Source organism: Lonchura striata, chromosome 33, assembly GCF_046129695.1.
Source record: "Lonchura striata isolate bLonStr1 chromosome 33, bLonStr1.mat, whole genome shotgun sequence".
In the NCBI taxonomy this organism is placed as follows: domain Eukaryota; kingdom Metazoa; phylum Chordata; class Aves; order Passeriformes; family Estrildidae; genus Lonchura; species Lonchura striata.
This window is the reverse complement of record NC_134635.1, coordinates 3,875,481-3,890,129: the sequence shown is the minus strand read 5'-3', so window position 1 is coordinate 3,890,129 and position 14,649 is coordinate 3,875,481. Positions and strand designations below refer to the sequence as shown.

Here is a 14,649-nt window from a genome sequence, read left to right as displayed (position 1 = left end):
TCGCGCCGCGCGGCCCCGCCCCCGCGGCGCGTTCCCATTGGCCGCACGGCCCGTCACTCAACAAAACCCACATTTCGATTGGTTCGTTCCGCTGTCGCTCAATGCTAAGCGCGGCCGTCCGCACTCCCCATTGGCTGAGCGGGACCCGCCCCACGCCGGGCGTGTTGATTGGGAAGCGCGGGTGTCATTCAACCCGCAAAGCCCCGCCCACCGCGAGGTCCTCGTTTCCTATTAAATGCCAGCGCTGGCGCATCTCGCTGCCGATTGGTTGAAAGCGCTGTCTATCAATTAACTCCGGCCTGATCTCGCTTCTCATTGGTCAGAGCGCACTGTTTATCAAGCGCGGCTTCCGGCCGCCATTGGCCTCAGGGAGCGTCCATGGCGGCGTCTCCCAGCCGCGGGATTCTCCCCTCAGCACCGGAGCCCGCCCACCCCGGGCCCGGAATGACTTCAACCCCCTCCACCCATTAGCTGCCAGCGCCGTCACTCACGGAGGCGTCTGAGGGCATGTCCCGCCCACGCCCCAATGTTGCGCGATACCATTGGTGCATAGAGCTGTCACTCAAGGCCGCCTTTGTCTCTTCGCTCTCCCATTGGCTGGCGTGCCCAAAAGGCCGCCAAGCCAGTTTTCGCCGCTCATTGGTCCGCAGAGCTGCCACTCATATTTAACCCCGCCTTCCTCCCATCGTATTGGCCACCGCAACGACAAGATCCGCCCTTTCCATTCGGTGATTGGTTGATTATTATGTCAATCAACAGTTCGGCCCCGCCCCAGACTGAGGGTAAACAGCGCGCGGGGCATGCCGGGAGCTGCTGCGGGAATTCCCAATTCTCCAATTCCCGGGAATTCCGGGGAATTCCCGCTCCCAGCAACGCCAGCACGGGGAACTGCTGCCATTCCCACAATGCCCGTGAAATCCCTTTGATCACCGCCGCCGTTCCCCGGGAATTCCTTTTATTCCCAAGGAATTCCTTTTATTCCCCAGAAGTCCCCCAAAAATTCCACTTATTCCCTGGCAATCCCATTTATTACCCAAAAATTCCATTTATTGCCTGGAAATCCTGTTTATTCCCTGGCATCTCCATTTAATTTCAATCAATCCCGTTTATTCCCTGGAAATTCCATTTATTTTCAAGAAGCTCCATTTATTCCCTGGAAATTCTGTTTATTCCCCAAAAATTCCTTTTATTCCCCAGTAATTTCTGTTTCTTCCCCAGAAATCCCGTTTCTTCCCCAGAAACCCCGTTTACTCCGCGGGGGTTCCGTTGGCTGCGCTCTCATTTCTTGTCCTGCTCCTTGCCCTCGCGGCTCTCCCGGTTTTCCCGGTTTTCCCGGATTTCCCGGTTTTCCCGGTTCTCCCGGTTCTCCCGGCCCTCGGCGCGCGCCGCCTGCGAGGCCAGCGAGCCCATGGCGTTGCGGATGGCCTCGTTGTTGGGGTCCACGCCGGGCAGGTTCTCCAGGACGCTCTGCAGGAACTCGGGGTCCTGCATCACGTCGTAGTCGTCCTCCTCCTGCGGGGGCAATTCCAGGGGGTTTGGGGTAATTCCAGGGGGTTTGGGGTAATTCCAGGGGGTTTGGGGCATTCCAGGGGATTTGGGGTAATTCCAGGGGGTTTGGGGTAATTCCAGGGGGTTTGGGGTAATTCCAGGGGGTTTGGGGTAATTCCAGGGGGTTTGGGGCATTCCAGGGGGTTTGGGCATTCCAGGGGGGTTTGGGGTAATTTCAGGGGATTTGGGGTAATTCCAGGGGATTTAGGGGAATTCCAGGGGGTTTGGGGTAATTCCAGGGGATTTGGGGTAATTCCAGGGGGTTTGGGGGCATTCCAGGGGGGTTTGGGGTAATTCCAGGGGATTTAGGGGCATTCCAGGGGATTTGGGGGCATTCCAGGGGATTTGGGGTAATTCCAGGGGGTTTGGGGTAATTCCAGGGGGTTTGGGGTAATTCCAGGGGGATTTGGGGTAATTCCAGGGGGTTTGGGGTAATTCCAGGGGGTTTGGGGTAATTCCAGGGGGTTTGGGGAAATTTCAGGGGGTTTAGGGGAATTCCAGGGGGTTTGGGGTAATTCCAGGGGGTTTGGGGTAATTCCAGGGGGTTTGGGGTAATTCCAGGGGGTTTGGGGAAATTTCAGGGGGGTTTGGGGTAATTCCAGGGGGTTTGGGGCAATTCCAGGGGGTTTGGGGTAATTCCAGGGGGTTTGGGGGCATTCCAGGGGGTTTGGGGGCATTCCAGGGGGGTTTGGGGTAATTCCAGGGGGTTTGGGGAAATTTCAGGGGGTTTGGGGGCATTCCAGGGGATTTGGGGTAATTTCAGGGGATTTGGGGTCAGCACGGGAGGTTTGGGGGCATTCCAGAGGGTTTGGGGCATTCCAGGGGGTTTGGGGCATTCCAGGGGATTTGGGACAATTCCAGGGGGTTTTGGGTAATTCCAGGGGGATTTGGGGTAATTCCAGGGGGTTTGGGGTAATTCCAGGGGATCTGGGGCATTCCAGGGGGTTTGGGGTAATTTCAGGGGATTTGGGCATTCCAGGGGGGTTTGGGGTAATTTCAGGGGGTTTGGGGTCAGCACGGGAGGTTTGGGGTCATTCCAGGGGATTTGGGGCATTCCAGGGGATTTGGGGCATTCCAGGGGGGTTTGGGGCATTCCAGGGGGGTTTGGGATCATCCCAGGCGATTTGGGATCATCCTGGAGGATTTGGGATTGTCCCAGGGGGATTTGGGATCATCCTCAGGGATTCATGGTTGTCCCAGGGGATTCAAGATTGTCCTGGGGGATTTGGGATTGTCCCAGGGGGATTCGGGATCCGCCCAGGAGGATTTGGGATCAGCCCAGGGGATTTGGGATCAGCCCAGGAGGATTTGGGATCAGCCCAGGGGATTTGGGATCAGCCCAAGGGATTCGGGATCAGCCCAGGGGATTTGGGATCCGCCCAGGAGGATTTGGGATCAGCCCAGGAGGATTTGGGATCAGCCCAGGGGATTCGGGACCGTCCCACTCCAGAGGGTTCCGGAGGGACTGGGATCCCTGGAGCGCGGGATGGGGAACCCACGGAATAACCGGGACAGGATCCGGGATCCATTCCCGGAATCCCAGAGGAAGCAGGCCCGGGAATCCCGGAATGGTTTGGAATGGGAGAGCCCGGGAATCCTGGAATGGTTTGGGATGGGAGAGCCCGGGAATCCCAGGAATCCCGGAATGGTTTGGGATGGGAGAGCCCGGGAATCCCGGAATGGTTTGGGATGGGAGAGCCCGGGAATCCTGGAATGGTTTGGGATGGGAGAGCACGGGAATCCCGGGAATCCCGGAATGGTTTGGGATGGGAGAGCCCGGGGGATGATCCCATTCCCAGCGCGGGAATCCTGGAATGGTTTGGGATGGGAGAGCCCGGGAATCCCGGGAATCCCGGAATGGTTTGGGATGGGAGAGCCCGGGAATCCCGGGAATCCCGGAATGGTTTGGGATGGGAGAGCCCGGGGGATGATCCCGTTCCCAGCCCGGGAATCCCGGGAATCCCGGAATTCCGAGCCCCACCTTGGCGGGCTCCGAGGTGTCCATGGCCGCTCCGCTGTCCACCTCGGCCGCCTCAGCCTGGGCGAACTCTGCAAAATCCCAAAATTCCATGGAATTTCCCCGGATTTCCTGAGAGTTTTCTCAAGGGATATCCCCCAGGGTTTTCCAGGTATTCCCCAAGGGTTTTCCCAGGGATTTCCCAAGGGTTTTCCCAGTGTTTCCCAAGTGTTTTCCTGGTGTTTCTCAAGGGTATTTCCTGAGAATTTTCCTGGTTTTTCCCTATATTTCCCAGGGGTTTTCCCCTGTATTTCCCAGGGGCTTTCCTGGTGTTTCCCAGGGTTTTCCCAGCATTTCCCAGGGGTTTTTCCCTGTATTTTCCTGTTGTTTCCCGGGGGTTTTTCCCGGGGTTTCCCGGGTGTTTTTCCTGTTGTTTCCCGGGGGTTTTTCCCGGTGTTTCCCAGTGTTTCCCAGGGTTTTCCCGTTGTTTCCCGGTGTTTCCCGTTGTTTCCCGGTATTTTCCCGTTGTTTCCCGGGGGTTTTTCCCGTTGTTTCCCGGGGGTTTTTCCCGGGGTTTCCCGGTATTTTCCCGTTGTTTCCCAGGTGTTTTTCCCGGTATTTTCCCGTTGTTTCCGGGTTTTTCCCGTTGTTTCCCGGGGTTTTTCCCGGTGTTTCCCGTTGTTTCCGGGTTTTTCCCAGTGTTTCCCGTTGTTTCCCGGGTGTTTTTCCCGTTGTTTCCCGTTGTTTCCCGGGGTTTTCCCGTTGTTTCCCGGTATTTTCCCATTGTTTCCCAGGGGGTTTTCCCGGTGTTTCCCAGGGGTTTTTCCCGTTGTTTCCCGGTATTTTCCCGTTGTTTCCCGGGGGTTTTTCCCGGTGTTTTCCCGTTGTTTCCCGTTGTTTCCCGGGGGTTTTTCCCGTTGTTTCCCGGTATTTTCCCGTTGTTTCCCGGGGGTTTTTCCCGTTGTTTCCCAGGGGTTTTTTCCGTTGTTTCCCGGGGGTGTTTCCTGGTATTTTCCCGGTATTTTCCCGGGGGTTTTTCCCGTTGTTTCCCGTTGTTTCCCGGGTGTTTTTCCCAGTATTTCCCGGTGTTTCCCGTTGTTTCCCGGGTGTTTTTCCCGGTGTTTCCCGGTGTTTTCCCGTTGTTTCCCGGGGTTTTTCCCGTTGTTTCCTGGGTGTTTTTCCCGTTGTTTCCCGGTGTTTCCCGGGTCCCCGGCGCACGCACCGGCGCCCTGCAGCGACATCTGCATGGCGTAGGCGATCTGCTCCTCCTCGCTCATGGAGCTCAGGTCCGGCAGCCCCGCGCGGCCGAACTCCGGCTGCCCGATGGTCATCTTCAGCAGCGCCTCGTCCGACTCTGCGGGAGCGCCCGGCATTCGGGAATGCTCGGCATTCCGGAGTGCTCGGCATTCCGGAACGCTCGGCATTCGGGAATGCTCGGCATTCCGGAACGCTCGGCATTCCGGAACGCTCGGCATTCCGGAACGCTCGGGGCGTCCCGGGAATCCAGGGGGTGTCCCGGGAATCCAGGAGGTGTCCCGGGAATCCAGGCGGTGTCCCGGGAATCCAGGGGGTGTCCCGGGAATCCAGGCGGTGTCCCGGGAATGCTCGGGGTGTCCCGGGAATGCTCGGGGCGTCCCGGGAATCCAGGGGGTGTCCCCACCCACCCAGGGAAGGGTTCATCCCAAACCCATCCTGCTTTTGGTTCCTCCTCATTCCCATTCCATCCTTTCCCCTCATTCCCCTCAAATCCCATCCCATTGATCCCATAAATCCCATCCCACAAATCCCGTCAAACCCCACCCCAATCCCATTCCCAATCCCATTCCCAACCCCAATTCCAATCCCATTCCCATCCCAACCCCATTCCCACCCCAAATCCCATCCCAATCCCATTCCCACCCCAACCCCATTCCCAACCCCAATTCCAATCCCATTCCCATCCCATTCCCACCCCAAATCCCATCCCAATCCCATTCCCACCCCAACCCCATTCCCAACCCCATTCCAATCCCACTCCCATCCCAATCCCAAACCCATTCCCACCCCATTCCAATCCCATTCCCATCCCAACCCCATTCCCACCCCAATGCCATTCCCACCCCAATCCCATCACAATCCCAACCCCATTCCCAACCCCATTCCAATCCCAATCCCATTCCCACCCCAAATCCCGTCCCAATCCCATTCCCAACCCAACCCCATCCCAATCCCATTCCCATCCCAATCCCACCCCAATCCCACCCCATTCCCAACCCCATCCCAACCCCATCCCAATGCCATTCCCACCCCAATCCCATTCCCAATCCCATTCCCATTCCCACCCCATTCCCATTCCCACCCCAACCCCATTCCCACCCCAATCCCATCCCAACTCCAACCCCATTCCCATCCCATTCCCACCCCAACCCCATTCCAATCCCATTCCCAGCCCCATCCCAACCCCATTCCCACCCCAACCCCAATCCCATTCCCACCCCAATCCCATTCCCAACCCCATCCCAACCCCATTCCAACCCCATTCCCATCCCAACCCCATTCCCAACCCCATCCCAACCCCATTCCAATCCCATCCCAACCCCATCCCAACCCCATTCCCATCCCAACCCCAATCCCACCCCAATCCCATCACAACCCCATTCCCACCCCAACCCCATTCCCACCCCAACCCCATTCCCACCCCAATCCCATCACAATCCCAACCCCATCCCAACCCCATTCCAACCCCATTCCAACCCCATTCCCATCCCAACCCCAATCCCACCCCAATCCCATTCCCATCCCAACCCCGTTCCCAACCCCATCCCATTCCCGTCCCAACCCCAATCCCATTCCCATCCCAACCCCATTCCCACCCCAATCCCATCCCAACCCCGTTCCCAGCCCCGCTCCGGCCCCTCACCGTCCCCGCCGGTGGCGCCGATCCCGGCCTCGGCAGCCGAGGCGGCGGCCGCCCTGCGCGCCTCCTCCTCCTGCCGCTGCCGCTGCTCCTCCATGGACACCCGCAGCGCCTGGAAAACCACCGGAGCCTGGGATCCGGGAAGGGCCGGGAGCCCTCGGGACACAGCCCGGCCCTCAGGGGATCCCGACGCGCGGAGCTGCCCCCGCCCCAGAATTCCCGGGCTGGACTGGGGCTCCGCAGCATGGGAACGCCGGGAATTGCTGGGAATTGCCAGGAGCTCTGGGATCCCTACCAGGGCCAGCAGTGTGCCGGATCTGGGCTCTGTGGGACGGGAATTTGGGAATTGCCAGGAGCTCTGGGATCCCTAACAGGGCCAGCACTGTGCTGGATTTGGGCTCTGTGGGACGGGAATTTGGGAATTGCGGGAGCTCTGGGATCCCTACCAGGACTAGCACTGTGCCGGATCTGGGCTCTGTGGGACAGGAATTTGGGAATTGCGGGAGCTCTGGGATCCCTACCAGGGCCAGCACTGTGCCGGATCTGGGCTCTGTGGGACAGGAATTTGGGAATTGCGGGAGCTCTGGGATCCCTACCAGGGCCAGCACTGTGCCGGATCTGGGCTCTGTGGGACGGGAATTTGGGAATTCCAGGAACCACGGGATCCCTACCAGGACTAGCACTGTGCCGGATTTGGGCTCTGTGGGACGGGAATTTGGGAATTCCAGGAGCTCTGGGATCCCTACCAGGACTGCACTGTGCCGGATCTGGGCTCTGTGGGATGGGAATTTGGGAATTCCAGGAACCACGGGATCCCTACCAGGACTAGCACTGTGCCAGATCTGGGCTCTGTGGGACAGGAATTTGGGAATTGCGGGAACCACGGGATCCCTACCAGGGCCAGCTCGGGGTCGGCGCTGTGCCGGATTTGGGCTCTGTGGGACGGGAATTTGGGAATTGCCAGGAATTGCTGGGAATTATGGGATCCCTACCAGGGCAGCTTGGGGTCGGCGCTGTGCCGGATCTGGGCTCTGTGGGACAGGAATTTGGGAATTCCAGGAGCTCTGGGATCCCTACCAGGGCCAGCACTGTGCCGGATTTAGGCTCTGTGGGATGGGAATTTGGGAATTGCGGGGGGTCGGCGCTGTGCCGGATTTAGGCTCTGTGGGACGGGAATTTGGGAATTCCAGGAGCTCTGGGATCCCTACCAGGGCAGCTTGGGGTCGGCGCTGTGCCGGATCTGGGCTCTGTGGGACGGGAATTTGGGAATTCCAGGAGCTCTGGGATCCCTACCAGGGCCAGCACTGTGCTGGATTTGGGCTCTGTGGGATGGGAATTTGGGAATTGCCAGGAATTGCTGGGAATTATGGGATCCCTACCAGGGCCAGCTCGGGGTCGGCGCTGTGCCGGATTTGGGCTCTGTGGGACGGGAATTTGGGAATTCCAGGAGCTCTGGGATCCCTACCAGGGCCAGCACTGTGCTGGATTTGGGCTCTGTGGGACAGGAATTTGGGAATTCCAGGAGCTCTGGGATCCCTACCAGGGCCAGCACTGTGCCGGATCTGGGCTCTGTGGGATGGGAATTTGGGAATTGCGGGGGGTCGGCGCTGTGCCGGATTTGGGCTCTGTGGGACGGGAATTTGGGAATTGCGGGAACCACGGGATCCCTACCAGGGCCAGCTCGGGGTCGGCGCTGGGATCCACGCCGAACTCGAAGTCGGAGGCGCCCAGGCCCAGCATGGCGCCGCCCTCGCCCGCCAGGATGGGCGAGCTGATGAGGGCGTCGGCCAGGCTGGGCCCCGGCGGCACGGTCACCAGGTGCGAGCCGCTGCCGTCCTTGCCGTTCAGCGCCGTGATGAACGCCGTCAGCTTCTCCGTGTTGGCCTCCTGCGGGCCGGGATTGGGGCAGCCGTGGGGCTTTTTACATTTAACTTTTCCTTCCTGGCTCTTCCCAAGGTTGGGAAGTTCTCACAGAACCGCTACGGCCAGCCGGTAACGTTTGGAGTTTCTACCAGAGCTCTCGCGAGTATTTGCATCAATAACGATTGGTTCGTGCTCCTCTTTGTCAGAAAATCAATAAACTGCCGGTTTGGCAGCGTGGCTGGATGGTGGCAATCCCATCTCCGAGCCACGGAACCTCCGGAATTCCAGGAATCCCGAGCCTCCAATGGAACTCTCCAGGAGCTTGAGCAGGAGAGGGCTCTGGGAACGCCAACTCCCAGCGGGAATTCGGCGATGGGGAGGGACGGGGCTCCAGGGAAAGGCTGGGAATTGGGGATTTCCCTGGAATGTCAACCTCGGAAAAGCCCCCAGAATCCTCAAGGATGCCCTCATTCCCAAAAACACCCGCCAGGATCTTCCGGCCCCAGAATCCTCCCCTCTGGAAGGGGGCAGCTCCCGGGATCCTCACCTCCTCCCCGAAGTTGATGATGTCCACGTTGACCTTCTCCTTCTTCAGGCGCTTGGCCAGCTTCACCAGCTGGGAAAAGCGGGAATTCCGCGGGATCAGCGGGCCGGGGCCGCGGATCCCGGGGGGCTCGGGGTCCCCCCGCCCCACTCACGTCCTTGTCGCTGTCGTGCACGGGGCTGCCCACGAAGGCGATGATCCTCATCTTGTGGTTCTTGCCCTGCCGGTGCTTCAGCGCCAGCTGCACCGAAACCGCCGGCTGCGCCATTCCCAGGAAAACCGGGACCACCGCGCCCCCATCCCCCCAATCCCGGCTGCGCCATTCCCGGGAAAACCGGGACTGCCGCGCCCCCATCCCGGCTGCGCCATTCCCGGGAAAACCGGGACCGCCGCGCCCCCATCCCGGCCGGGCCATTCCCGGGAAAACCGGGACCGCCGCGCCCCCATCCCGGCTGCGCCATTCCCGGGAAAACCGGGACCACCGCGCCCCCATCCCGGCTGCGCCATTCCCGGGAAAACCGGGACCCCCGCGCCCCCATCTCCCCCATCCCGGCCGGGCCATTCCCGGGAAAACCGGGACTGCCACGCCCCCATCCCCCCAATCCCGGCCGCGCCATTCCCGGGAAAACCGGGACTGCCGCACCCCCATCCCGGCTGCGCCATTCCCGGGAAAACCGGGACCCCCGCGCCCCCATCCCGGCTGGGCCATTCCCGGGAAAACCGGGACCGCCGCGCCCCCATCCCCCCAATCCCGGCTGCGCCATTCCCGGGAAAACCGGGACCGCCGCGCCCCCATCCCGGCACCGAGGGGGGCCCAGCGGGGCTGGGCGGAGGATCTGGGACTTAGGGGGAGTTTCGGTGACATTCCCCTGGATTTACGGTGGATTTCCAGGGATTTATGGTGGATTTCCAGGGATTTATGGTTGATTTCCCTGGATTTCTGTGACATTCCTCTGGATTTCTGTGACATTTCCAGGGATTTGTAGTTGATTTCCCTGGATTTCTGTGACATTTCCATGGATCTGTGGTGGATTTCCACAGATTTATACTGAACTCAGGGGGAATTTCTGTGAAATTTCCATGGATTTATGGTGGATTTCCCTGGATTTCTGCTCTATTCCCATGGATTTATGGTGGATTTCCAGGGAATTTCTGTGACATTCCCATGGATTTCTGCTCTATTCCCATGGATTTATGGTGGATTTCCAGGGAATTTCTGTGACGTTCCCATGGATTTCTGCTCTATTCCCATAGATTTATGGTCGATTTCCAGGGAATTTCTGTGCCATTCCCATGGATTTACGGTGGATTTCCCTGGATTTCTGTGCCATTCCCATGGATTTACGGTGGATTTCCCTGGATTTCTGTGCCATTCCCATGGATTTATGGTGGATTTCCCTGGATTTCTGTGCCATTCCCATGGATTTATGGTCGATTTCCCTGGATTTCTGTGCCATTCCCATGGATTTATGGTGGATTTCCCTGGATTTCTGCTCTATTCCCATGGATTTATGGTGGATTTCCCTGGATTTCTGTGCCATTCCCATGGATTTCTGCTCTATTCCCATAGATTTATGGTCGATTTTCAGGGAATTTCTATGCCATTCCCATGGATTTATGGTGGATTTCCAGAGAATTTCTGTGACATTCCCACGGATTTCTGCTCTATTCCCATGGATTTATGGTGGATTTCCCTGGATTTCTGTGCCATTCCCATGGATTTATGGTGGATTTCCCTGGATTTCTGTGCCATTCCCATGGATTTATGGTGGATTTCTCTGGATTTCTGTGCCATTCCCATGGATTTATGGTCGATTTCCCTGGATTTCTGCTCTATTCCCATGGATTTATGGTGGATTTCCCTGGATTTCTGTGCCATTCCCATGGATTTATGGTGGATTTCCCTGGATTTCTGTGCCATTCCCATGGATTTCTGTTCTATTCCCATAGATTTATGGTAGATTTCCAGGGAATTTCTGTGCCATTCCCATGGATTTATGGTGGATTTCCAGAGAATTTCTGTGACATTCCCACGGATTTATGGTGGATTTCCCTGGATTTCTGCTCTATTCCCATGGATTTATGGTGGATTTCCAGGGAATTTCTATGCCATTCCCATGGATTTATGGTGGATTTCCAAGGAATTTCTGTGCCATTCCCACGGATTTCTGCTCTTAAAACCTCCCCCACCATTCCCACCCCAAGCACCGACGGCAAACCCGAACTGCCCCGGCTGAGAACCGGGAGACGCGGATTCCCACCTCCCGCCCTCAATGCCAGGGGATTCCCGGGAATTCCCGGGAATTCCCGGGGCACTCACGTGGGCCACGCGGATGCCGGTGCCGAAGGTGATTTTGCCCTTGGGCTGCACCGTGTGCAGCTTGGACAGGATGCGCCCGGTGTCCGGCGTCAGCGTGGTCAGCACCTCGCAGTTACTGCGGGAGAGAGCCGGGAATGCCTGGGAATTCCTCGGGAATGGGCAGGGAATTCCTTGGGAATGGGCAGGGAATTCCTCGGGAATGGGGCAGGGAATTCCTCGGGAATGGGGCAGGGAATTCCTCGGGAATGGGCAGGGAATTCCTCGGGAATGGGCAGGGAATTCCAACAGGGAATGGGCAGGGAATTCCTCGGGAATGGGCAGGGAATTCCCACAGGGAATGGGGCAGGGAATTCCTCGGGAATGGGCAGGGAATTCCAACAGGGAATGGGCAGGGAATTCCAATAGGGAATGGGCAGGGAATTCCTCGGGAATGGGGCAGGGAATTCCTCAGGAATGGGCAGGGAATTCCCACAGGGAATGGGGCAGGGAATTCCTCAGGAATGGGCAGGGTCCTCAGGAATTGGACAGGGAATTCCCTAGGAACCAGGCAGGGAATTCCTCTCGAACTGTACAGGGAATTCCTCAGGATACAGGCAGGGAATTCCTTGGAAGCTGCACAAGGAATCCCTTGGGAATGGGGCAGGGAATTCCTTGGGAACCGCAGAGGGAGTTCCCTTGGGAACTGGGCAGGGAACGATTCCTGGGAATTGCGCAGGGAATCCCCAGGTCCCAAATCCCAGATCCCACATCCCAAATCCCGATCCCAAATCCCAGACCCCAGCTCCCAAATCCCAGATCCCACATCCCAAATCCCAGATCCCAGCTCCCAAATGCCGATCCCAAATCCCAGATCCCAGCTCCCAAATGCCGATCCCAAATCCCAGATCCCACATCCCAAATCCCAGATCCCAGCTCCCAAATCCCAATCCCAAATCCAAACGCCGATCCCAAACGCCGAGCCCGCCGCCGCACTTGGCCAGGGTGATGAGCCCCACGTTGTTCTCGGGGTTGCTGCGGGTCTTGGAGTGGCAGACGATGTTGACGGCGTCCTGCTGCGCCTGCAGCCGCGTGGGCAGGAAGTCCCCGTTCCGCATGTACTCGCTGTTGTCCACGCTGCAATTCCCAAAAAAAAAATGGGAATGGCTCGGGGCAATCCTGGGAATTCCCTCTGCCGGGGTGGCTGGGGTTTAGCTGCCTAAAATCTGCTTTATTTCAGGGCAAAAGGAGATTTGTTCCCATGTGAAATGGGTTTCTATGGGCACTGCGAGGTTTATCCCTAAACTCTCATTTTTGGGGCCGGCCGGGCTCCACCCCCCGGATCCGTCACTTTCTGGGAATAATCGCTGACGTTGTCCCCACAAAATCCGGGGTTTTTTGGGGAATAACTGAAGCTCACCCCACACAACCTGACCCGTCTCTGCCTCAGACCCTCCCTGTCCCCTCCTGTCCCCTCTGTGTCCCGCCTGTCCCTCCCTGTCCCCCCATCCCTCTCTCCCCTCTGTCCCCCCGTCCCTCCCTGTCCCCTCAGAATCTCCCTGTCCTCTCTGTCCCTTCTGTGTCCCTCTGTCCCTCCCTGTCCCCTCTGTCCCCCCGTCCCTCCCTGTCCCCTCAGACTCTCCCTGTCCTCTCTGTCCCTTCTGTGTCCCTCTGTCCCCCCCGTCCCTCCCTGTCCCCTCTGTCCCCCCTGTCCCTCTCTCCCCTCTGTCCCTCCCTGTCCCCCCGTCCCTCCCTGTCCCCTCTCTGTCCCTCCGTCCCTCCCTGTCCCCTCTGTGTCCCTCTGTCCCTCCCTGTCCCCTCAGACTCTCCCTGTCCTCTCTGTCCCTTCTATGTCCCTTCTGTCCCTCCCTGTCCCCTCCTGTCCCCTCTGTGTCCCGCCTGTCCCTCCCTGTCCCCCCATCCCTCACTCCCCTCTGTCCCCCCGTCCCTCCCTGTCCCCTCAGACTCTCCCTGTCCTCTCTGTCCCTTCTATGTCCCTTCTGTCCCTCCCTGTCCCTCCCTGTCCCCTCTGTCCCCCTGTCCCTCTCTCCCCTCTGTCCCTCCCTGTCCCCCCGTCCCTCCCTGTCCCCTCTCTGTCCCTCCGTCCCTCCCTGTCCCTCCCTGTCCCCTCTGTGTCCCTCTGTCCCTCCCTGTCCCCCTGTCCCTCTCTCCCCTCTGTCCCTCCCTGTCCCCCCGTCCCTCCCTTTCCCCTCTGTGTCCCTCTGTCCCTCTGTCCCCCCTGTCCCCCCATCCCTCCCTGTCCCTCTGTCCCTCCCTGTCCCCCCTGTCCCTCTGTCCCCCCGTCCCTCTCTCCCGTCCCTGTCCCCCCTGTCCCTCTCTCCCCTCTGTCCCTCCCTGTCCCTCTGTCCCCCCGTCCCTCCGTCCCTCTCTCCCGTCCCCGTCCCTCTGTCCCTCTGTCCCCCTGTCCCTCTGTCCCTCTCTCCCGTCCCTGTCCCCCCTGTCCCTCTGTCCCCCTGTCCCTCTCTCCCGTCCCCGTCCCTCTGTCCCTCTCTCCCCTCTGTCCCTCTCTCCCGTCCCTGTCCCCCCGTCCCGCTCCCCTCAGGCCGGGCCCGCTCCGCCCCCCCCGCCATGACTCAGGGGAAGCGGCCGGGGCCGCCCGGGGGGTGCCGTGGCTGTGCCGGGGCTGTCCCGGCGGTTTCCCGGGGCTGTCCCGGCGCTGTCCCGGGGCTGTCCCGGGCTGTCTCCCGTCTCCCCCTCTCACCACACCATGGTGCTCTCCAGAACCATCCTGCCGCCCCGCCGCCCTCAGCGCCGCCCGCTCGCCCCGGCCCAACAACGCGCCCGCCCATTGGCCCGCTCGCCCCGGCCCAACAACGCGCCCGCCCATTGGCCCGCTCGCCCCGGCCCAACAACGAGCCCGCCCATTGGCCCGCTCGCCCCGGCCCAACAACGCGCGCGCCCATTGGCCCGCGCCCCATCCGCTCCCCGCGGCCAATCGGCGCGCCGCGGCGCGGGGCACGCCGGGAGCTGTAGTTCCGCGCAGGGCGCCATGGCGGCGCGGGGCACCCCAGCGCTGTCCCCCGTGTCCCCCCCCAGCCAAATGCAGGAAAATTCCATGGATTCCATCCCAAATCCAGGAAAATTCCATGGATTCCATCCCAAATCCAGGAAAACTCCATGGATTCCATCCCAAATCCTGGAAAACTCCATGGATTCCATCCCAAATCCAGGAAAACTCCATGGATTCCATCCCAAATCCAGGACAACTCCATGGATTCCATCCCAAATCCTGGAAAACTCCATGGATTCCATCCCAAATCCTGGAAAACTCCATGGATTCCATCCCAAATCCAGGACAACTCCATGGATTCCATCCCAAATCCTGGAAAACTCCATGGATTCCATCCCAAATCCAGGAAAACTCCATGGATTCCATCCCAAATCCAGGAAAATTCCATGGATTCCACCCCAAATCCAGGACAACTCCATGCATTCCATCCCAAATCCAGGAAAACTCCATGGATTCCATCCCAAATCCAGGACAACTCCATGGATCCATCCCAAATCCAGGACAACTCCATGGA

At 59.3% G+C, this 14,649-nt stretch overlaps 1 protein-coding gene across 2 annotated transcripts; it reads right to left on the bottom strand.

Moving 5' to 3' along the window:
- Positions 1-1,020: 1,020 nt before the first annotated feature.
- Positions 1,021-13,937, bottom strand: LOC110476924 (proteasome 26S subunit ubiquitin receptor, non-ATPase 4). 2 transcript variants are annotated; one of them, XM_077789435.1, is made up of 10 exons: positions 13,827-13,937; positions 12,101-12,241; positions 11,129-11,243; positions 8,963-9,049; positions 8,812-8,880; positions 8,073-8,288; positions 6,405-6,513; positions 4,728-4,859; positions 3,530-3,597; positions 1,021-1,512 (listed from the first exon to the last, which is right to left on the bottom strand). In XM_077789435.1, exons 1-10 carry the CDS (start codon positions 13,850-13,852, stop codon positions 1,279-1,281), a joined length of 1,197 nt encoding a protein of 398 aa, XP_077645561.1. In that variant the 5' UTR covers positions 13,853-13,937; the 3' UTR covers positions 1,021-1,278. The 2 variants fall into 2 exon arrangements, with proteins under 2 accessions (XP_077645561.1, XP_077645562.1); XM_077789436.1 differs by lacking the exon at positions 8,073-8,288 and having other exon boundaries at positions 13,827-13,936.
- Between the last annotated feature and the right edge of the window lie 712 nt (positions 13,938-14,649).